The following is a 23813-nucleotide window of genomic DNA, read 5'->3' as shown; positions in this document are numbered from 1 at the left end:
TTTGATTTCCCCTTCCCAACCTTACGTACTTATTAATTTTCCTTCTTTCTTTCTCTACCTTGAGAATGAAACATTGTGTAAAAAGTCAAAACTGGAAACACTCAAATCTCCAACAGCACTGCAGATCTGTGTGTTGGGCACCACCTCACCCAGGTGCCCCTGTAAACTAGTACGTTTATAGAGCTGTTCTTCGTTTTCTCTTTTCATCTGCACAACAGCCCCCAGGAAGTGGGTTTCATTAGAATCCCCATTTTCCAGATAGTAAAACCAAGATCCAGAAATGAATGACTCGCCCAAGTTTCTGATCTGGGAAGTGGCTGAGTGGAGACTCAAACTACAAAAATGACTCACGAGTTTCACCCTGTGGCCTGCGGTTGAAGAGATGTTCCAGGTACACTCCCTCCGGCTGGGGTATTTATCAGGCCAGTTGGGGCTTGCCAGGGTCCCCTCTGCACTGCTGATCTTGTGCGCACAGCCAGCTGGGTGTGACGGACACATGGAGAGAGAATCATTCACTGCGGGTAGCACCAAAGGCGTTCATTCTAGGGGAGCTCCCCCCTTCTCCCTTGTCTCAGGGTCATCAACATAGGGGTGGCCAACCTGGATCAAGTGTCCCCTGGCGCAGAGATTGCCTATCTGTTTGAACTGGCTGTGCTGCCTTCCTGGCTGTGGCTCAGCAGCCAGGTCACCTCCTCCCTTTGACTGTTCACATCAAGGTCATCATTGCAATCTGGTAGAGCTAAGAGCACAGACCCGGGCTCATTTGGAGCTTGGTTCGAGTCCTGGTTCTACCACGGACGGTCCTCAGGGCTGTGTCTTAATTTGCAGAAGTGGGGCCGACCTTGCACGCGTGGATTAAATGAGATCATGTGTGTGAGAGGCCCGAGCCGAGCGCTTCATCCCTCTATCTACGCTTCCTTCTGCTTTTCAAAGCGTTTTCACCTGGAGTCGGCCTGCTTCGTCCTGGTTACAGTGCATTAACAAACGGTGGTCCCACGACTTGCTCAATGCCTAGCACTTTGGCCAGTGGCTAGATTTTGTCTCCCTCTGTGCTGAGCATTGTGGTGAGTGTTCTGTAGGCATCCTCTCACTCAATCCTTCCCAGGTCTAAAGAAGAAACTAGAAGGGGCCTGTGGTCTTCCTATCCTCCCCACCCACGACTTCTCCTGCTGGGCTTTGTGGCTGGGCCAAGGCATGAAGTCTGTGTTGATCACAGAGGGGCAAACTCCCTTCCCTTGACAGGGTAAGAACAGACGGAAGGTTTTTTTCCCAGAATGACTGGACATTGATAGCCTTCTGGCCCTGAAGAACTCCCAGCAGTGAATGGGGCTGGAGCAAAATATATTTCACTATGAGGTCTGTATTACTGTAATATGTAAATAATACTATACCACAGGCATAAATGGCCCATATTTATTGACATCTAAGGGTATAATATGTATCAGACTGCCTGAAATGCTTTCTAGACATTTTTACAAAAACTTTAGGAAGGAGATATTTAGCACCTTTTTAACAAAAGAGGAAACTGTGACTCAGGAAGGTTAAGTAATTAGCTCAAGGTCCCACAGCTAGTGAATGGCAGAGAGAGGATTTAGACCCAGGTAGTCTGATTCTGCTGCCCACAGGTATACCCACCCTGCTATTGTAACTCAGCTTAAAGCCCCTGAGGCTGCCCCGTGCCTGCTAAGACCTGGCAGGAGGGCCGCAAGTGGTCGCTGGGAGGAGGGCAAAGGCCCAGCCTAGGAACACTGCGGCAACCTCGCAGAGGGTAGGAGGCTGCCCACGCCTGTTCCCGCCCACGCCACGCCCTCCCGCAAGCACATGCGCACTCCGAAGGCAGGGCAGGTGGCCGAGGCAGCGCCACCCCTGCAGGCTCCGGCTCACCCTCTTTACAGTCGTGTCCATTCTCATGCAGCCGGTAGCCGCTCCTGCATCTGCACAGGTAGCTCCCAAACGTGTTGACACACTCATGCTGGCAGCCACCATTGTCCTTGGCGCACTCGTCCTTGTCTGGGGAGGTCAAGGGACTCTCCTAAGAGAAGCGGCCAACTTGGGAACTTCCCTCGAGGTACAGAACCTGCCCAAAGTGGCCTCCTCCAGTGGCCTCCCTGATAGACCACTCCTGCTTTTCTCCTGATGTGGAGTCTCTTTGCTCAGATTTGGGTGTCACTTGGCTTGTGTATGGGAGGGTTGCAGCCACCACCCAACAAATGCCCAGACTTGCAGGGAGCCACCACAGCTAGAAGAGGCCAAGGAGGGTTGTCTCCAGAGCCGACTCCTTGATCTCAGATTGCTGGCTGCAGAACTCTAAGAGAACACGGTTTTTTTGTTCTAAGCCACCCAGGTGTGGGAGTTGGTTATGGCAGCCATAAGAAGCATAGCCACTGATACCAAATCAAACCAGACAGAACCTCTAGGTGCAGGCTCTTACTGTCAAGGCAGAGGGCCCAAGAGAGAAGGGAGGGAGTAGGAGACAGGAGGAGCCCAGGACCCCAGGGAGGCCTGTAAAGCCACCTCACCCCCAGTCCCTGGCCTCACCTCCAAACCCACACACCTGAGAAGAAGTGGGCCCTGAAGCCGCGTTTGGAGACGGTGTTGTCAGACTTGAACTCCACGCGCATGTTGTTGCTCTGCGAGGTGATGACCTCGGGGGTCTCTGAGCCACAGAACTTGCCATGCAGCCTGGCGTCCGGGGACAGGCCACTGCGTACCTCCACAAAGTCGTACTTGCAAACCTACAGGGAACAAGGTGCAGAGCAGCCTGTTACGCCCATGTCCCCACCCCAGGCCTGTTTCTGAGAGCTGCACTTTGTCATGGAGCCTGATGGGCTCAGCCCACCCAGGGGAGGTTCCCCTTGACTCTCTGTGCCAGTCACTAGAGGGAGTCCCAGAGGGCAATGACGGGGACTTTGTTTTGTGCCTGGCACCATAGCTTATGGCTAACTGTAGCCCGATTTCTACTTATTTTGTATATTGGGCTTCTACACGAGAGTTTGCTTGAAGAAAGGCCCCCACTGAGAAGGAGAAGGAGGAAGAGAAGAGGAGGACACAATCCAACTCCATCATATTCCCATGGAGAGAAACTAAAGCTCAGAAGGGGAAAGACATTTTTCTGAAGTCACACAGCTAGCCAGTGGTGGAGCCAGGACTGGAATGGCTCATGTTACCTGCTGTAGCAATAATTTTTCTCAAAAGCAACTTCACTGCTGAATGGTCTGAACAATTACTTTCGAGGGTTTATTTTTCCCATGCAGTATTTACTTGGTGGTGAACCCCTCGTTGGCACCTGGGTCCCTGTGTATCAGGGTCATTAGCATTGGGGTCTCTTCTGAGTACCCCAAAGGGCTGACTAGGTGACAACCTGGCTGGCACTATTAGGGTGAGAATCCTAGCTTGGTTGGGGCAGGGGGAACATGGAAAAGGGCTTGTGTGCCCCCAGTGTCCCTCCAGTTCCAGGTGCAGACAGGAAGCGTTTCCGACAAGCACTCTGATTCAGGACGCTGCCTGGGCCTCGCCTGACTTGGTCATCCAAGACCACTCTCGAGAGAGGGAAGAGATCCTTGTGTCTAGGTGGTCCTCAGCCCCTCTGTTCTCCATAGCTGGACACCAACCCCCACATTTGCACCCCAGAGTTCAGACCTGTCCTGACCACCCCCAGACCCCAACACCTGCCTCCTTCATGCTTGTCCCCCTTCTCCTTGGATTTATCAATGACAAGAGGACCTGAGGCACTATTCACAGAGGATGTGCAGCCAACACCGCTGGATAATGCGCCCCAGGATTCTATGACTCTGAAAGCAGCAGCTCCAACACCAGCCACCTCCCTGCCTGCGGGGGCCCCTCCCCGGTGCCCAGCTCCGAGTCACTTCTCAACACAGTCCCGCATCAGTGAGCGCAGAGACATACGTCATTGCCTTCCAGTTCAAACACTTCGAACTGCAGGGAGATGCGGTACTGAACAGGGGCCACCACCTGCCAGACACAGTTTTTATTTGTGGGATACTCCTTGGGCCACCCAGGGCTGGTGATGGTTCCGTTCAGCTTGGTAATGAAACCGCCACAGGCCACTGCACGAGGGAAGCAGAAACAAGATTCATTTGGTTTTAGTTCCAAGTGACTGCAGTTTCCCCCAGGCAGCAGTAAGCCCTGCTGTTCTTCAGTAATAATGAAAAAAGTTAGGCAATCTGAACTGACGAATGTAGTGTCCTGTTTTCTAACCTCATTGCTTCGACTGAGGATTTGGAGGGACAGAACTGAGAAGAGTCTTTACTGCTTTTAAAAATGACAACCATGCATTTGACCTGTGGTCAGCACAGGTGGGGGTTCCACATAACTTGGAGCAAAGGACAAATAGAAGTGTTTGCATCAAGCTGTTCACCACACCTGGCTTGCATTAGCAAGCCGATTCAAACAGGTGGGCAAGGTGCACAGACCCCGGCCAGGGAGAAAAGGGACGGAGGAAATAAGCTATTAGTCCACAGCCAGCCAGCTGCCCCATCTCTGCCCCATCTCTCCTAAAACTTGCCCCCCTCCCCTGCCATTCCAGCTTGGCAGGATCAGCACCAACCTTCACATGTCTTCTTGTCGGTGGCCAGCTCATAGCCGGGGTCGCAGGCGCACTTGTAGCTGCCCAGCGTGTTCACACAGCGCTGCTCACACCCGCCATGTTCTGGCCTGGAGCATTCATCCACCTCTGCTGGGGAGGAGGGCAACCTGCTAAAATCATCACACAGCCACCTAGCCAACTCCCCGCCCTTCACATCCCAGGGACCCAGTTGAAGTCTTCCAAGAACCAGTGCAGTCCTGCTGACCACCTCCAAGGAGCCCTGTGTCCCCATTTGTACTGGCGGTAGCTGTGATTTGGATGGGATCCTGACAACCCAAGCAGGAGCACCTGGTCAGCAGCGTGGGGCTCCTCCTGGGGAGCCCATTCCTGGACAATCAAATTCTACAAGGTGTCCAGTAAGCAGTGTGCATGTGTGTGATTTTAAAAAAGTCTCACAGGGTTCCATACCATTTTAATGCCATGGAATGGAGGATTCCCACCCCCTAATATAGAACTTCTCAGAGACATTCACAAAAAGGGAACAATGAAAGGACACTTTTCTAGATGAAGATGTGTAAGTACTATAGACATTAAAAGTGAAATCTGTCATTCAGCTTTCTTATAGATAGCCTCAATAAATAAATGTAGGGAGATCTGAAAGGTTACAAAAAACACTGGGCTTCTCATTGCTCCCGGAAGAAACTGCAGGGAGAAGCCAGGGGGAGGAAGCGTTGGGGAGCCTGAGGGACAAGCTCCTAGGGGTGTGTTTGGAGCATTAAATAACAGGAAGTGGAATACCATGAGTGCCATCCAGAAGAGCACAGGAGCCATTGGAGGCTCCTCCCCCCATGCTAGCCCAGGCACTACTGAAAACAAGACAAATCCCAGCAACTGGCATTTGCAAAGAGCATTAGGAATAAAAGGGAAAATATCTGCATTGCCGAGCCCTGGAATCTAGCCCTGAAAAAGAGCTTGTGGGCTGCAGTCCACAGAGGTAGAGGAGTCTAGCCGAGGGACAACAAAACTGAAGATAGAAAGTCCAGCCTGGGAAGAGGAAAGGGTAGAGCGGGGCAGGAAGGAGAGTATTGTTCCAGAGCACCACGGAAGACCAGAAGAGCGCAGACAAGGAGTTGTTCCCCAAACTGTGAAGAAGACGTGACACTTGTAATGACAGAAATCAGGACATCTAAGAAAGACACCCAGTCTCCCACCGCAGGCAGGGGTCCTTCTCCTAACAGTCCCAATGGACGGCTTTCCAGATTCTGCCTGAAAAGTCCAGGGCAGGGCTCTGGCTACTTCTCGAAGGTGTTTCTTGGGTTGTCTGACTCCATGCAAGTCCCAACCCAATGGCCCTGCAAAGACACAAGTCCTCCAGCCTCACCCCACCCTCTCCGCTGTGCTTTCCCTACTTGATGAGCCCGTGAGCTGCCGATCTCCCCTTTCTGGGCTGCACCAATCTCTCACCGGCCTGGATGGCATGTAAACACCCCACCGCTTCACACAGTCGCTAGTTAACTGAGGTACCCCTCAGGGTGGGGTGTTCTTGGGCTCAGCAGTGGCCAGTTAGGGGCCACTGGGATTAAAGATGGCCCAGGCAGGGAGTTGAAATTATCCGTGGCCTCCAATAAATTTAGTATTAAGTACTTTGAAATAGTAACCATCAGGCAATTGTTTTTTCCTCACCTTACAATAGGAAAAGCACTTTCTTAGACATCGGCTAGAAAATATAGAAAGAAGAGAACAGATAACAAGAAGCAGTGGATGGAATCCAGGCCTTCAAGTGAGACAGATCAGGCTGGGTCCACCAGGGGCTCTTCCCCACTCCATTGCAAACTGGGTGACCACTGGGATTTAACCCCTCTGAGCCTCCCTCCTGTGCAGAAATAGGAGAAGAACGGTCCTTGCTTCGAGGGGGTGATTGGAAATGATGCCCGTGAAGTACCCAGCATACGGGGCTCAGGGAGATCACTACAGACAACAGTGGAGTGGCTGCTGAAATTCAGTGGGTAGAGACACACAACGATGGGGGAGTGGAAGCAGAAAACTACCTGGCCACACCTGAACCAGGTGAGTGGAGCAGTGCAGGCCTGAGGAGGGGAAGGAGCCAAGGTGGGGGGGACAGAATGATGGAAAACACATCAAGGATGGACCGGTGGAGGAAGACCAAATGGGCAGGAGGAATGCACAGCAGACGCTAAAAAATGGGTGAAGGGCAGAAGGAAACCAAGGAGTGTCTGTCAGAGTAGACAAAGACAAACAAAGCCCAAGGCAGGGACAGGAGGAGTTCTGATGCCAGAAGATACAGTGGCGGTGGGCAGAACACACAGGAAAGATCCATGGATAAGTTTCTCAGTGCCATAGCCAGGTGCAGGAGGGAGTCCAGTGGAGTGGACTTAAGCCTAAAGCAAAGGAAATGCAATTCCTGCAAAGACAGGAAGGGTAAGGCATTGAGCCGTTGAGGGGGAGAAAGGGCGGCCTTTTCAAGAGCGGTGGTGGTGGCGTCTCACCACTTCATAGATGTACAAAAGTGTCTCAGGGCCCTGCTCTCAGAGGGAGCCTGGTTGTCTGCATCACCTCCGTGCTGCCACAAAGTAGCATCTGCTCCAAGTCCACTGGCTCCTGTTTGCTCTGGGCTGTTGTGGCCGAGGCCAACCAGCCAGGGAGAGCACAGAGGTAGGTAGGAGAAGAGGCTGGAGCCAGGACTCTGCTCAGTATGGTCAGCTCTGGCTTCTTTCTATGCTCTAGGTGGAATAAATAGATGGAGCCATTCTGTGCCTAAGAGATGGTTTAGGCAGGATCCCAAAAAATCGTTTCAGAGAGAGTTGGGGAAAGGGGCAAGAGAACTTTTGAGGAAATGCCTTGAAGGAAGCCAGTCCCCACCACTAGACACCCAGCACTGCCCATCTGCACTGGACAGTGGAACACGGGGCTCAAGGTGGAATCCTTGCATTAGTCATGTAGGGGGTGTGGGACCAACTGGCCCACCCAACCCCTGAAAGCCACTGCCATCTCCCAAAGCAACAGAAGCCCAAGGTGCTCTGCTTGTTGCCCAGCCAGCAGGCCCTCAGAGGGGCTGCCATCTGGCATCAAGAGATGAGGGCTGAGGCCAATTGGCACCCCGGCCAGTGTCATGGGCCAGCTGGGCCCTGGGCAGAGCCTGCTGCCAACTGGCACCAAGGCAAGAGCCTCTTCTCGCTCCAGCTCTCCTGCAGGCCTTGTAGTTACACTTCCAGTTTCTTTCACTGGCTCGGTCCTGCCACACGAGCTGGTCTGGCTGGGAGAAGGCTGGGCTGAGGAAGCTGGCCATTATGATTCCTGTTCTCTTTCTTGCCATCCCCAGGATGCCTCATAAAGGGAAAAAGAGTAACCCCACATCTCGTGTGGCACTCTCAGCTTATAAAATGTCTCCACAGATGCCATTTCACAGGGGCTTCACAGAAACTGGTTAGAGAAAAGGGGCAGATATCCTCCTCCCTACTCTACAAAGGGGACAGCTGAGGCTTCAGGAAGGACACGTGGCTGCCTGCTTGGGTGGTATGGTTAGAAGAGGGTTCTTCGGACACCCAGATCCTTCATGTAGAATCTGGAAGGGAGTCTAAAAAGCAGGCAGAAGGGAGAAGGGAAGAGGGGCCAGGATCTCTGGGCTGGCAGGGCCAGGAGCCCAGGAGAGGTGGAGAGGCAGGGAAGCAGCCTCGCTGGGCAGGAGTAGCTGGGCAGCTCGGGAAGTGCTGGCACTTATTAAGGGGTCTCCACTGCAGAGGACAGGCTGTGTCTACGCGGACTGCAGGAATGCTACTGGGCGCCAATCACAATGCACTGAGCAACATCCATGTTCTCCTCCTAGAGTGTGGTCTGCAGGACGTCAGGGGCCCCGAGAGCAGACAAGGAAGACCCACCGTTCACAGGAGGCTTGGAAGCCCACACTGGGGCCAAGAATGCTGGGGCTGCTTCCACCAAGATCCTGCAGAGTAGCAGGTCCCCAAGGAAACAAGGAGATTTGTTTCCAGAGCATCCCCTGATCTGTTCCCCCCACACTCCCCCAGGGGTAGGCGTGGAGGCTGGGGGCTAATGCTTCAGGAGCTGAAGTCCTGGGTTGCCTCTGGCCCACACTAAGGAGTACAAGGCAACACCCTAGGAAGAGTTTGAGCTGGGAAGTCACACTGTGTTGGGCTCCTCCATCTGCCACTTTCCTGGCTGATCCTGAGCAGCCCTATTCAGTGCTGATCAAATGTAACCCAAACCTAACTCAGGGGGCTATCAGGAATTCAGTGACATCAAGCAAATCAAGTACCTTACACAGCTCTTGCACACAGTAAGTGCTCAACTGATGATCACTTCTATACAAATATTTGTTATTATGGATGTTCGGCTTCCCTCAAGTGTGGTTTGACCTTGTCAGCTTGCTAAATCAAATTTCCAAGTACAGACCCACTGGCCCTGCAGAGGCCAAGGCTGAGCCTGCTCAGGATCAGTTGGGGGCTCCACGGGATCCTACACGCAGCTCTGAAATGGGTCGCTGCCTCCGCCCTGCAGGGAGTCTGGTTGGTGCTGAGGTGCCATATGGGTTTTATGATTCTAACACTGGGGGAGCAATATTTCTTCCTGTGACTAAAAGGGGAAGCGAAACGCTAATTCATACCCTTGAAAAAATTGGCCGCAAACCCCGCCTTGTTGATGGAACCATCGGACACGAACTTCATCCACAGTCTATTGGAGCTCGATTTCACATCCTCGGGCTTCTCGTAGCCACAGAAGTGGCCAATCAGGGCGCTCTCTTCCGTGGGGCCATCCCGGATCTCCAGGTAGTCGTAGGCGCAGCTGTCATGCCTTTCAATCTAAAGGGAGAAACAGAGACAGTGCGGAAGGTGGCAGATGGCAGGGCTTCGTGGTGTCCCACTTGAGAATGAAGCCGAGACTTCACCCTCAAGAGCTAACCCAGCCGGCGTGTCCTAAACTTCTCCAAACTGTTTCCTTGTTACAGAAGTCAAGGGCAAATCAAGCTGAGAAGAGAATCAGAGAAACAGGGAAGAAGGATTCTATAAAACTGCCCTGGATTCCGACCTGGGGCCCTCAGCCTGCCCACAGCAGCCTGCAGAAAGGAGGTGAACCAAATTTCAAAACTGACAAAAATTTTGATATCAGATGTCCAGGCACAACTCACAAGGGGCTTGAAATGGCTTCTTGGATTCCTGTTTTTAACATGAAAACATATCTTTACAGAGCGCTTTTCCAACAAAAATTGCCACTTACTGCCTCCCAGGTAAGACAATTCGAGTGTCCTTACCTCAAAAGCTTGGAAGGTAAGTCCCACGTGGAACCCCTCGGAAACCGTAATCCTCCACACACATTCCTTGGAAGGCCTGTAGTCATCTGGGTAGTTGGGAGATTGAATCTGGCCGGCATCTTTGTTAATGTCTCCTCCACAGGTAGCTTTAGAAAGAGTGTGGGAGGAAGGAGGTCAGGGGAAGGCAGGAGGCCACTTGTCACCAGTAGGTGGCTCCACGCACCAACATTTTCATCTGCATCCAACAAAGACTGCCTCAGAAAGGCACAAATGCATCTGGATTTTTTTCATATGAAGAAAATAACCATATGGAGCCTTCCCTGGGCATCAAATTCACCTGGAAGATCACTCCAACTGTGGATGTCAGAGCCACACTCCCAGAGGTTCTGATTTGAGTGGCTCTGGGGAGCGCTGCGCAGCAGCAGTGTCCTGGGGTGATTCTAACACACACTGTGTGGGCACATGTATGCACGCTCACACAGACAAGAATGTTATTGTTATTATTATTAGTGTTATTAATAATACTTTATTATTCTACGAAAAAACCCCTCCAGCCTCTCCAAAAGTATAATAATTTGAGGCCAACAGGAGCCTTCATAATTTTCTAGCAGTGTCCCCCCTTTTTTTCCCCTAGGGTGGGGCAGGTGGTGTGAGGAGTGAGCCAGAGAAGCTGGGCACATAGAAGCAGCATTACCCTCCTGTAATCCCAGCGGCTTGGGAGGCTGAGGCAGGAGGATCGCAAGCTCAAAGCCAGCCTCAGCAAAAGCAAGGCGCTAAGCAACTCAGTGAGACCCTGGCTCTAAATAAAAAATAGGCTCTAAATACAAAATAGGGCTGGGGATGTGGCTCAGTGGTCAAGTGCTTCAAGTTCAATCCCCAGTACCAAAAAAAAGAAGAAGAAGAAGCAGCAGCAGCAGTATTACTTTCTATGGCAGCACTTTTAAGAAGTGCAGTTTCTTCCCTGATGTTGTCTAGAGTTTTCTTTTCACAAGTGAAACAAACAGAGACCCAGAGAGGTCAGGTTCTTTGCTCAGGCTCACACAGCTATTCAGAGGCCACTGCTCTATAACCCTGACACTATCCCTGTGTGGGTAAAACACTCCCTGGATGGTCCGGAAGGAGGGTTCAGCAGGCTGGTGACAGGTAGATGCCTCGGGTTCTGAGGGGAACAAACCTTCATACACAGCGAAGAAGCCTTTGCCCAGGATGTTGCTGCTGCTGCGGAACTCTACCCAGAGCCGGCTGTCGGTGGAGACCACGGGCTCTGGGACTTTATCGCCACAAAACCTACCTAAAAAGTGCAAAAGACACAGTCAGGATACCCGGGGACGCCAAGAAGGTGCTCACTGCAGACTGACCATCATGGTCTTTCAAAGTGGATTGAAGTGAGCAATAACCCAACCAGTGGCAGCTGACCTATAGCACACACAGGACTGGGAGACGGATTGAATGTCTGGTGATCATTCTCCTGTGCCTCATGCAGGAGAATTCCAGATTCTGATCACTCTAAGCACCCGGGGTACCACTGAGGCCCCTCCCCTGCCAAATGTGGCAGCTCTGCAGGTGTGGCAGAAGGGCGGTCAGGGAGTGAGACCTGCTTCTTTGCTGTTTCCTATTCTTTCATCCCCAAAGGCAGGGGGCATTCTGCTTTCCTTGCCTCAAGAATGGAGGCCAGAGAAGACACAACAAAGAAAACGAATCCTAGCTTTTGAATCTCACAAGCCGAGTCACAATACAGAAGATGTGGAAGCCCGCACAGTGATGAGTGCAATTTCCTCACCCTTGGAATCTTAGAAAGGTTCCTAGGAGGGAGGAGGGAATGGACTAGGAGGCAGGGTTGGAGAAGGCACCATGCAACCCCTAAAGGATCTGTACCCTGTCCCACCCTGAGCTGAGACTGTATGAAAAAGGACAACAGAAACCTCAGGCAGGTTTTAGGATCTGGGAGAAGCAGAAAATTGCATCACCAGTCCTTGGCCAGAGTCTGAGGAGCAACAGGACCTTAAGATTCCCCTGCCCCTTGTGGGGTCAGAGCAAATGTGTCTACATGGTTCTGGAAGACACTTGGCCATGAGACAGGAATGCAGAGCTCCTCTGCAGAGCATGATATAGCTCAGCAACACAATTCTAGGCTGCTGTGGGGCTGCGGAAGCAACTTTCTCACAGTCCACAGAATTTGGGGAGCCAGAGAATGTCTCCCTAGCTTGGAGGGAGATGTGGACGTGGTACCATTCTGAACTGCCCTAGTATCGAGGCAAAGAGGAGGCTCGGTAGCCATTTAGCACTGACTAGGTGGAGATGAGGACATCCCAGCAAGGCCAGTCAGGATGGCAATATGGAGGCCTCCCTGCCATGCCTTGGCACAAAGCATGCCCCCAACCCAGGGGAAGAAAACACAAGTTGAATGAAATCAAGTTCCTAATACCCGATAGAAAAAGGGCTCATAATAGATAGATATTTTTGTTCTTGAAAAAAAAAAAATCCAACATTTCTTAGACACTTGTATATGTGCTCTGAAATCCGGACCCTCTATGGAGGATGCCTTCCTAGTACATGGTGATCCAAGGTCATGGGCAGGGATGGGGTGGGGCAGGAATGGATTGAGTCTCACTGGTCAAAACACAAAACAACCAGGGTCCATGGGGACTGAAAGTCTGTGGTTCTGCCAGGCACCTACTTGTGCACAGTCCTCAAAGAATTTATTTAGCTTTGGGGACAGGAGTAGTGGGGAGACTCCAACAAATATGGTGTCCTTCGGAGGATGATGGAAATATTCTAAAATTGATTGTGTGCCTCTGTGAACATACTAGACACCACTGAATTTAAACTATGAACTTCACAGATTGTAAATTTTATCTCAACTTTATTTAAAGTCCATTTAACAGATATTTAGTGCACACTCGCTGTCAACGCCACATCAGGCACGGGGCAGACCACTTGAAGCTGTACTTCTGCTTTACCTTCCTGAGAAAGAGGGGAGCAGCGAGACTGGGGGAGGTCTAGATGTCACGAGGGGCATTTCTTAGTGGTCAACTCTGGTTTGTATTCTTTGGGGAGAGATGGGATAGAGAGCCGCTAATCTCTGCTTCCTTTTGATTCTGGGCACCTGTAGACATTTGGATTTGGTAAGCTTAATATTCAGAGAGATGAGATAAAACCGCTGCAGAGACTTTGGCAAGAAAAAAATCCCTCAGAAGCCTATAAATTTTCGGTAATTGTTCCTCTGGCATGGCCAATTAGTTTCGATTAGTTTTTGGAAAAAGACACATACCAGCGCTCGCCAGCGGGGAGACAGCGCGCTGAACAGCAGTAGACAATGCCAGTCCACAAAGGGAATTCCTTCTTAGCCTAGCCCGAGTTTCAAGTCCAAGTTCCTGCTTTTAAAACCCCAGCTGTCCCAGTCAATGGGGACTATTTCCAAAAGAAAAAGGGACACTGGCTGCCTCACTGCCAGAGGACCTAACCGGATAAGAACCACCCACCAGCCTAGGATCAGAGGATCAGCAGCCTCTGCTCTGGACCCTGGAGAAGGGAGGAACTGCGACTGAGTATATTTGCAGCCTCTGCAAAGCCAGACTTGACCGGATAGATTAAAAATCTAAGTGCTCTCCCCCAGTTGCTTTTTCATTCTTAACTGGACCCCATTACCTGGCCCCTAGAGTAACACCCCAGCATTCTCAGCTTTACCGCAGTGGCTCTCAGAAAAGTCCCTTTGTCACTGACCATGTCCGTGCCAGCCACCGTCCTAGGCACTTCATGTGGCTTTATCTCACTTCATTCCTATACTCCCTGACCTCAGTGCTATTGCTAACGCATTTCATAGGGGAAAAAATTGAGGATCAGAGAACTTTTCTCAAAGCTGGAAATGGAAACAGAATTTGTACCTCGTCGTCTGAGATCTGGCCTTTCATCATCAATATTACCTCTTTCATTATCACCACCATCAAAAGGAACTTGGGTGAAATTCTGAACACTGCACAATTTTGGATACATAGACTTGGACTCTGCTCTCTAGGAATGTAAGCATCATGTCCATTTCCCAGATTGGAAACAGCCGAGTTCCTCCAAATGAAGGTCAAAGCCTCACACCAGGAAGCAAGTCTAGTGAAATAGCGGTCTTGGCTGCTGGCCTCACTCTATCATTCCTGTTGGTTCGGGAAGCTGCTCCGGCTTAGGGCACTCCACGACAGTGAGGCCACACGACACTGATAGCCAGACTGGCCTTTCTGAACTTTCCTCCCCATTTCAGGGAAAGGGGGCTTTTGTGTGTATGGTGGAGTTCCAGAATGCCCAAAACTAGGTACAGAAGTTCCCGGATCTGGAGGAGGAGTTTAATAAGGATATCAATTACTGAAAATTTATAGGCTTCTGAGGGATTTTTTCTTAGAGTAATTCCTCTAACAGAAATACGCAAGAGGAACTCAGTTTCCAGGACAGTGCTTAGAATACTGGACAGGTTCTCCATGCAACATCGCCTCCTGTCTTTCAGCACAATCTTTTAAGTGGCCCCTGAAACTGAAAAAACAATTTGAGATCTGTACCAGTCATGAAATGTTCTTCTTGTCCTTAATTTTCCCTTGAAATCACTATGTGAAAATCTGCATCCCAAACAGCCTCCTTCCAGGGAGAATAAATAGGCTGGAGAGAAACTGGAATAGAGAAAAGGTATCAAATTCCTAAACTGAAATCTGGTTCCCGGATCTGGAGGAGGAGTTTAATAAGGATATCAAGAAGAGGAAATGCAGATGAGGACCACTACAAGTGGGCTCCATGGGGAGTCATAAAGGGTTCATTCATAAAAAGTTATGCGCGCATTATGCCTGGATTTTCACACACTGCCCTGGGAAAAAATGCAACGCACAGTTTTTCAGAGCAAGATGCATACTTTCACAATCCACCCTAATCCGCTCTCCCTCCTGCCAAAGGGGCATTGACCTGCCTCCTTCCAGTAGATTTCATGGCACTGACCCCTCCCAGGGACCGGCTCTGCTGACACGGTGCACTTGTTCCAAACACAAAAGTTCACTAACAACTACATTTGGAAACATCAGAGCGGGCCAAAGAGTTGGCAAAGGAGAACTGCCGCAGAGGAAGAATGGCGGTCACAGAAGCTGAGCACGCGCACGCGCACACATACCATACCACACAGCACACCACACACACACATACACACACCACACACACATACACACACCACACACACCACACACACATACACACACCACACACACACTACACACACCACACACATACCACACACATACCACACACACACACACACCACACAGCATAGCACACACCACACACATACACTACACCACACAGCACACACCACACACTACATATCACACACTACACACACCACACCACACACATACACTACACCACACAGCACACACCACACACACACACACCACACACTACATATCACACACTACACACACCACACCACACACCAAACACAAACCACACACACATATACACCACACACACACCATACCACACAGCACACACCACACACACACACCATACACAAAGCACACACACACACACATATACACCACACACACATACCATACCACACATAAACATATACACCACACACACACCATACCACACAGCACACACACCACACCACACACACATATACACCACACACACATACCATACCACACAGCACACACCATACCACACAGCACACACCACACACACACACCATACCACACAGCACACACCACACACATATACACCATACTATACAGCACACACTACACACACACATCACACACACCATACCACACACACACACACATACACACCATACCACACAGCACACAACGCACACATACATACACACACCCCACACCCCCACACACATACACACACCACACCACACACACACATACACACCACACACACACACCATACCACATAGCACACACCACACACATATACACCATACTACACAGCACACACCACACACATCACACACACCACACCACACACATAAGCACACATACACACCACACATACACACCATACCACACACCACACACCACACACATACATACACACACCCCACACCCCCCACACACAAAACACACACCACACCACACATACACATAAACACCACACACACACACCATACCACACAGCACACACCACACACATACATACACACACCCCACACCCCACACACACATACACACACACCACACCACACAAACACCACACACACACACACACCATACCACACAGCACACACCACACCACACACACCACATACCGTATACATACCACATACACTGTACCACAACCCACATATACCACACTACACACACACCACACCACATACCACATAATATCAAACACACACCTCACACATATCACATACACCCCATCACACCCCACGTACATACCACACACACACACTGTACCACATACCACATATATCACACCACACACCACACCCCCCCACACACCACACCACACAGCAAACACACACCTCACACATATCACACACACCACACCCTGCACTAGTGGGTAAAATATATACCCCAGGTCTCCTAAAACAAAACAAAAATACCCAAACCATCGCCACCACCAATAAGCTGCAAAAGTCCTATCTTATTAATGAAAGCGTAGCCGGAGACACCAGGACCTGAAGTAAGAAAATCCCTGCTTCAAGTTCCAGCCAAGGGAGCGCCTGGCCCTCTGCCAGTGCCCATTCCCAGGAACGTGCCTTGGCCCTCTCTGGGGAAACCGGGTAACAGAAAGCTTCTTCCTCCTGAGTCTTAAGCCCATCGCGTTCCCTGGGGGAGAGGCTGCCAGCAAACAGAACTCCAGGAAGTCAGTCAGATTTAAATTTCAGAGGAACACAGATTAATTAATGTATTTATATGACAACCCTCAGGGGACATCCTGCTCAGACCCAGCAGCCATCTCCCCGTCACTTGGATCTCTGAATATCACCTCTCTCATCTGTCACTACTAGCTGTGACCCTCGAAAGTTAGTGCACACTGGGGAGCTTGGCTTTCTCATGAAGGGGTGGGGGGTCTATGGGTCCCTGTTCTGGTGGGCTCCTCCCAAACAGCTCCTGTGAAATGTACTTATGAAAAATCCAAACAATCGAGAAGTGTGCAAAACACAACCTGAAGCCGACTCCAGCCCAACTTCCTTTCTCAAGGGCAACCACTTCATTGATAAGCGTCCTTGCAGCCCCCGTTCTTTGTATTAGGTCAGCTGGACCATTCTCTGACCCATTTCAGTCGTCTCCCGGGAACCTCTCTTCAGGGAACTCTTCCCAGGCCATGCTGGTGCTCAGCCGAGTCTGAGAACCTCTGCTCCCAGGGATCCCACCCTCTGTCATCTTGCCATACCTGATCAGTGCTGCCCGTGAAGCACTAGTGCTGCTGGCACCTGCCACGTCTGCTTATGTTAGGCAGCAAACACCGTGGGGACAGACAGCCTCTATGCTGCCACTGGGTGGCACAACCCATTTGTCCTGCAGTGGACACATTCCTGTGCATGCTTGGCCTGGGGATCACCTTCCCGTCCTGTCTACCTGGGCTGCTATCTACCCAGAAGATTCCTCCTCATGGTGGCAACCTGGAACCCCCACTTGGAGCCTGCCTGGTTACTTCCCAGCTCCCTGGAGCTCCCAAGGACATGGATGCCTATCTGTTTTACCTCTAGAAATCTAAACTCATGGCCTTCCTCACACTGGTGCTTGTGCGCTATTCACAGTGGTAGCTGACCAGGTGGAAAACCCTTAGTCATAAAGAAACCCAATAGCTACCAGGGCCCCTCCTGAGTCCAACCAGACCTTCTGTCACTGTGTCTTCGGCGTATCCCACAGGTGGTTCCCCAGGATCCAGCATGATGCCAGGGCTCCGTGTAGCAGTGACACTCGGGGTTTAGCCCTCTCCTCAGCTCCCACTGTGATCTTCAGCCCAGTGAGCAGCAGCAGCTCACTTGCAGGCTCGTCATGCTCAGCCTAGCAGGAGTGGCTTCTCTGCTCATAGGAAGATATGCCAGAGACCAAGTCCTCACTGAGACCCCAGGCCAATCCAACCCAGAAGCCCACCCTACAGCCGGCTCTAATGAGGAGGACAGCCCCCTCAGCTGGGACGTTTCCCTCTAGCTCCTGTTCATCTGCTTCTCACTCCAGCTCCATCATGACTGCCATTCCTGAGCCGAATGAGTCCCAATGTCAGCTCCCAAGTCATTGACCCACTGGTCCTCAACAGTGTTCATCTTCCCAGGTCACTCATGAGGGGTCTGTGCTTTTGTGACAAGCCTGGAATGAACTCAGCTTTCTCTTTATGCCTCCTGCTCACAGTCCCTCACTCCAAGGTCCAAGCTGCCTCTTCATGGATAGAGTTCACACCCTGTTCATCTCACAAAAATACATATCCAGCATAGAAAAGGGGAAAAAGTTCTAAACCAAGAACCGAATAAAAATTTTTTTAAAAACGCCACCATATTGAGATGACTACTATTACTCATTAACATTTATAAAATCACTTGGTTTTTATGTTTTAGGTCACAAAATGGTTTCTTCCAGTGGGATTCAGCCTGCACAATGTTTTTTAAAGTCATTTTGTTTGGAATGATTTGGGGTGGCACATTTGGTATTCAGTTCATCACAATCCATACCACTTCTTACACCAATCCCATCTCATTCCTTTACACCTTCAAGGGCATCTAAGTTTGCAATGTCTACATTAGGTATGCATGCATGTATGTATATCAGTACACATATTTTTAATTAATGCTACTACATATTCTATTCTGTCACAATTTTCTTTCTGTGTAATAGCATACCATGAACACCTTTCTATATTAACACACAGCCACCTCCAACTTTTAATGGCTAGAAAGTCTTCCATGGGAAAGATGTATCATCATTTCTTCAGCTAACCCCTACCATCGAACGTTTAAATTGCTTTCAATTTTCCTTGCTTCAGTGCACATCCCTGTAGCTAGAGCTTTGCGCACTTCCTTAATTAGCTCCCTAGGATAAATTCCAAGAAGTGCAATTGCTGGGTCAAAGGGTATAAGCAGTTTTAAAAGCTTTTAACATGTGTGGCCAAATGGAGTGTTCAGAGTTTTACAATGACACAGGCCCTTGAGAGCTTCCTGTGACTGCCGACAAGATGGTCCCTTGGAGACAGCGGGAGCATCCCAGAGAACACCTGATGGCTTCTCTCTTAAGGCTGTCTGAAGTCCACTCACCCAAGAGGGGGGCTTTTCTCCAGTAACCATCCCGGACCTCCACGTAATCATACCAGCACAGGCGGCTCTTAAACAAATCCATGGATGTAAAGTTGAGGATGATCTGTAAGGAATTACCATAAAGTGAGTTTGGACAACAAAGACCGAAGAGTTCTGCACGATGTGTCTCGCATACCGGTGTTCTCATGTTACCGTTTAGCATACAGAGCCCCCAGAATGCAGTAGGCGTGTTTTCTCAAAAATACAGGCACAGGAAACCTCATGACATTAAATAATAAACCTTAGGCAGGATGGGGAGTAAACAGAAGGAGATGGGCCCTTAGACTCTGTCTGGGGAATCACTTGAGCTTTTGAAGTCACTAGGTGGTTTACAGAGAGCACAATGCATTAAAAAGACAGCCCAGGGCGCGTTGAGACTGGGATTTGGAAGGAGGTAAGGGGTCAGTGAAGTTCAGAGATACGGAAAGATCTTATAACATCATCAATCATTCCGGGGGGTCTGGGGTTAGCCTGAGTGCATCTGAGCACCTCCATGATCAATGTCCCCTCGGCCATGACCTCACTGTTCCGAGGTATGGTGTATCTAATAGCCTTCCTATTATTAGTGCATTCATTCATTCCACCATGGCTTGTTGACCACCTACTGTGTGCTAGTCTGTGTTGAGTGACTGAGAGAGATCAGTAAGAGGATGTCCTGCTTTTAGGGAAGTCAGCGAAGGAAGGTAGGACAGGTGTGACAAGCTAACCAGGACACTCTGACGTAAAACCTAAGAGCGAGGGGTGGCTGTCACACTGAGAAGCAGTAGCCTTCTGGTCCAAGCTCTCTAGCGGCTCTCTGCCCACGTTCAGCATGTCCCTGCTCCTTCAATCCTCAGCTCTTCCTGCTCTTCAGCTGGCCCTGGCCCCTGCCCTGCACCCAGAACCTACTCCTTTTACAATTCCAGGGACCTTGCTGTCAACAGCTCATCTGTCCCCAGCACCTTCACTCTCTGCTTCTCCACTGGGTACTTCTTTAATATTCAAACAGCCCTGGGGATCACTGTCCGGAAGCCTGCCCAGCATGTAGGAGGCACCCCATAAGTGGCAATTAAAACCAGGTCCCAAGAGTGTGCACTTAGAGAACACAACTGACACAAACCCTCACAGGTTGCCCATCTCAAGGTGTTGGGGTGCCCACAAGATCCCAGGACAAGTAGCATCTTCTCTCACAAAGCCCTGTAGTCTCCTAGGAAATGAAGAGTGTGTTCCAGAAAATAAGAGGCCAGCTTATCTCTGTCACTGGGTGTGTGTGTGCGCGTGCGTGTGTGCATGTGTGAGTAAGATATGTCATTCTCCTTTAAAACTAGTGTTTTTCAACCATATTATACATTAGAATCACCTTGGAAACTTCAGGAAAAAGCTGGTACCAAGCCAATGCCCCTCCTTCCATTAAACCAGATTCCTAGGGAGCAAGGGGGAGCCCAAACTAAACGCTAAGCCTCTTAAAGATAGGGATCTACCTTAGGTTTCTCTCACATCCCCCACAGTGCCTGTATTCAGGTGATTGAGTTCAACAATACTTAGAAGTTGGTTGCGCGATAATTCTTTAGTCTTTGCTTTTTAAAATTACAGAAAGGAAATGTTAGTACAACTTCCCTGGTAACACATTCATGATCTGAATGAACAGGATAATTATTCAGGCTAATTATTTTAAGTGTGTTAGTGAACCATAAAGACCATAGGGGAAGAGGTGATGAACGAGAGGTGATACTTGAATCAATCAAGTTTGCTAATTACTAGCAGCTCTGGGGAAAGCTGTGTGAAGCAGAAATTGGAATAATTGGTGTAGGAATTTCAATGATGTATATTCTCCCTGCCCCCAGTTAGCACAAATAATTGAGGCTTACATATCACAGCCTCAGCTGTGCAGGGCAATTCAACAATTTGGAGATTACCAGACTCCTTCCTCCTCCTGCTCCTCCTCCTCCTCTTCCCTGCCTCCTCCCTGTTAGCACCTCCAACACAGACACCTCCCATCTGCCCAAGGAAGAAGATCTGGAGTCTTGGATACAAGATGGCAACAACACCATCTTAAATGCTCAGAGTCAAAGAAAGAGTGTACATGTGTGAGCACACACGTATGTGTGCAAATGTATATGTATAAATGCACACACAGTGTCTGGGTAATAACATAAGATGATGGTCAAGCATGTGGGTTCCCAGTTTAGTTACCCAGTTTCAAATCCCAACTGTGCAACAAACAGTATTCTTGGGCAAGTCCATTTCCTTACCTGTAAAATGAGCATGGTAAGGGCACCTAGCATATGAGGTTGATGTGAGGATCCAATCAAATGATCTACGTTACATACTAAGAATAGAATCCAGCCCTTAGAAAATTTCATCACATTATGCTTAACTCAACACTAAATGGACACTTTTTAAATGGACACTTTTTTAAAGCTATGCATTAGGAATGCCTGAAGGCTGCCTGCTGCCACCCCCACCTGCTGTCACTCAGCCCCTCAGGTGTCCACATAGCCATTCAACAAATATCCATTGTGTGACTGTTTTTATGCCACAGACTATGTGAGCCTCTGGGATTGAGTGGGGACAATCTCTGAGCTGAAGGATTAGAAGTGAGACAAATAAATCAGCAGTCACGGAACTGTAGGACATCCCGTGACAGGAATGATTACAGAGATCGGTGAACATCTGTTATGATTTGGATATGAGGTTTCCCCAAAAACTCACGTTTGAGACAATGCAAGATGGTTCAGAAGAGAAATGGTTGAGTTGTGAGAGCCTTAATCCAATCGATGAGTTAATCCCCTGATTGGGATTAACTGAATGGTACCTGAAATGGTAGGGTGTGGCTGGAGGAGGTGGGAATTGGGGCCCTGGCTTTGGGGTATATATTTGTATCTCTGCTTCCTGATCACCATGTGAGCTGCTTCCCTCCACCATACTCTTCCATCATGATGTCCTGCCCCACCTTGAACCCTGAGGAATGAACCAACTACTCATGGACTGAGATACCTCTGAAATCATGAGCCCCCAAATAGACTTTTCTTCCCTAAAATTGTTCTTGTCAGATCTTTTAGTCACAGCAGCGAAAAAGCTGACTAAAACAACATCTAAGACAATTTGAAGAACACTTGCATTTGTAGTTATTAAGTAATAAGATAAACTTTGGAGTACAAGGTCTGGTTTCCCATTCCCAGTTCTATATCTCACCATGAATTTGGGCAATTACCTTAATGTCTGAGCTTAAAATTCTTCCTTCATATACTATGAATATGCACCCTGAATATGCACCCTGAAGTAGGGTTGAGAACATGCCACCTTTATTGCAGAGTAAAGAGGCCCTTGCCCTAGGCTCAGCTCTAGAGGGTCATGGAATCTTCAGGGCCAAAGGAACATGTGAACCCAGAGCTTATACTCCTTGGTCTCAAAGCCCTACTCCAAGGATCCAGGACCCTGGAATTCCCTGTCCATATAGCTCTGAGCCCACTTGCAGTGCATGCAAGGACTATTCTTTGGACCCATCCTCCTGAGGGTGGCTACCCACATCCACTAGCCAAGGAGCAGCTGTCTGCAAAGTAGGAGTGGCTGATGCCTGGGATTGTGGCCAGGGTGTCAACACAGGCTCCTGAAGCAATCAACGGTGGGTTTGTGGCCAGTTCTGCCATGTTGACACCTTCCAGAGTAGCACTCTGAGCTGTCAATAAATTCTGAAATGAACCTTGCTCTCCAGGGCATAATAATAGTGTGCTTATCAAGGTAGGAGATACAATCTACTTTACAGTTAGCTTGATTTGTAACTTACATAGATATCTAGTATGGGCCAGGCCTCCTTGTGTACAGGTGAGACTGGTGGAGAAGTCCAGAAATAATGAGTGTATAGCACCGGTGAAGTACCTGGCACGTACTGTGTGCTCATAAGAAAACTGCTCTTATGATTACTAGTAACTGTAAAAATAAGTCCTCCTATCTCACCCAACTCACAAGAAGGTTTTTCACCTTTAATATTTATTTATTATTATTTTAATTGTACATATTTATGGGGCAAAGTGAGAATTTGATACAAGTATAGAGTGTGTAATGATCAAATCAGAGTAGTTAACAGTTTCATCTCTTTAAACATTTATTTTTAATTAATTATTTTTTATTAATAATAATAGTACATATTTATGGAGTACACTGTGCGACTTCAGTACATATATACCACGTGCAATGATCCAACCAGGGCAGTTAATGCTCCACCTACCTTTTCCCCTGGAGTGACAGAGATTCTCCAGACGCAGTGAGAGTAAGAAGGGTAGCCGTTTGGGAAACCAGGTGCAGAAAAGTTTCCTGTTGTGTCCTGCAGGGTCTCCCCGCATGCTGCATAAGCAAAACAAGAACTGTGACATGGCTCATGCACCTGGTCCCTGCCCAAGCAGACCCTGCTCAGGGATGCAGGGCAAACACACCCTTCACCACCCAAAGCCTTCAGAACCACTGGCAAGACGCAATCTTGGACGCTGACATTTTTCTGTGAACATCTGCTATGGTTTGGATATGAAGTGTCTCCCAAAAGCTATGCTGACATTTTTCTGGCACGTTGACATTTTTGTTAACATAAGTGAAAGTAGCATCAGGGTACAAAGAGTAACACCCAGGGGGCTCTGCTGAGACTCTCAGGACTGAGGACAGCCCAGAGCTGGGTTGGAATATCTGCTTTCTGGCCAGCTGTGTGGTTGTGTGCTGGACTTTTGTTTTCTTAC

The 23813-nt window shown here is 49.4% G+C and overlaps 1 protein-coding gene across 1 annotated transcript in view; it reads right to left on the bottom strand.

The window, feature by feature from the left end:
• Window positions 1-23813, bottom strand: part of Tll2 (tolloid like 2) — a 118277-nt gene that overhangs the window by 6626 nt on the left and 87838 nt on the right. Inside the window, exons 9-18 of the mRNA XM_027930189.2 lie at window positions 23315-23430; window positions 19069-19171; window positions 11005-11121; window positions 9831-9976; window positions 9186-9381; window positions 4568-4693; window positions 3907-4067; window positions 2555-2735; window positions 1885-2010; window positions 352-479 (exon numbers count right to left, since the gene is read on the bottom strand). Coding sequence (XP_027785990.2) covers window positions 352-479; window positions 1885-2010; window positions 2555-2735; window positions 3907-4067; window positions 4568-4693; window positions 9186-9381; window positions 9831-9976; window positions 11005-11121; window positions 19069-19171; window positions 23315-23430 — 1400 coding nt within the window. The remainder of the gene's footprint in view (window positions 1-351; window positions 480-1884; window positions 2011-2554; window positions 2736-3906; window positions 4068-4567; window positions 4694-9185; window positions 9382-9830; window positions 9977-11004; window positions 11122-19068; window positions 19172-23314; window positions 23431-23813) is intronic.

Source organism: Marmota flaviventris, chromosome 4, assembly GCF_047511675.1.
Source record: "Marmota flaviventris isolate mMarFla1 chromosome 4, mMarFla1.hap1, whole genome shotgun sequence".
Taxonomy (NCBI): Eukaryota; Metazoa; Chordata; class Mammalia; order Rodentia; family Sciuridae; genus Marmota; species Marmota flaviventris.
The sequence above is the reverse complement of the archived record's forward strand: the minus strand, read 5'-3'. Positions and strand labels throughout refer to the sequence as shown.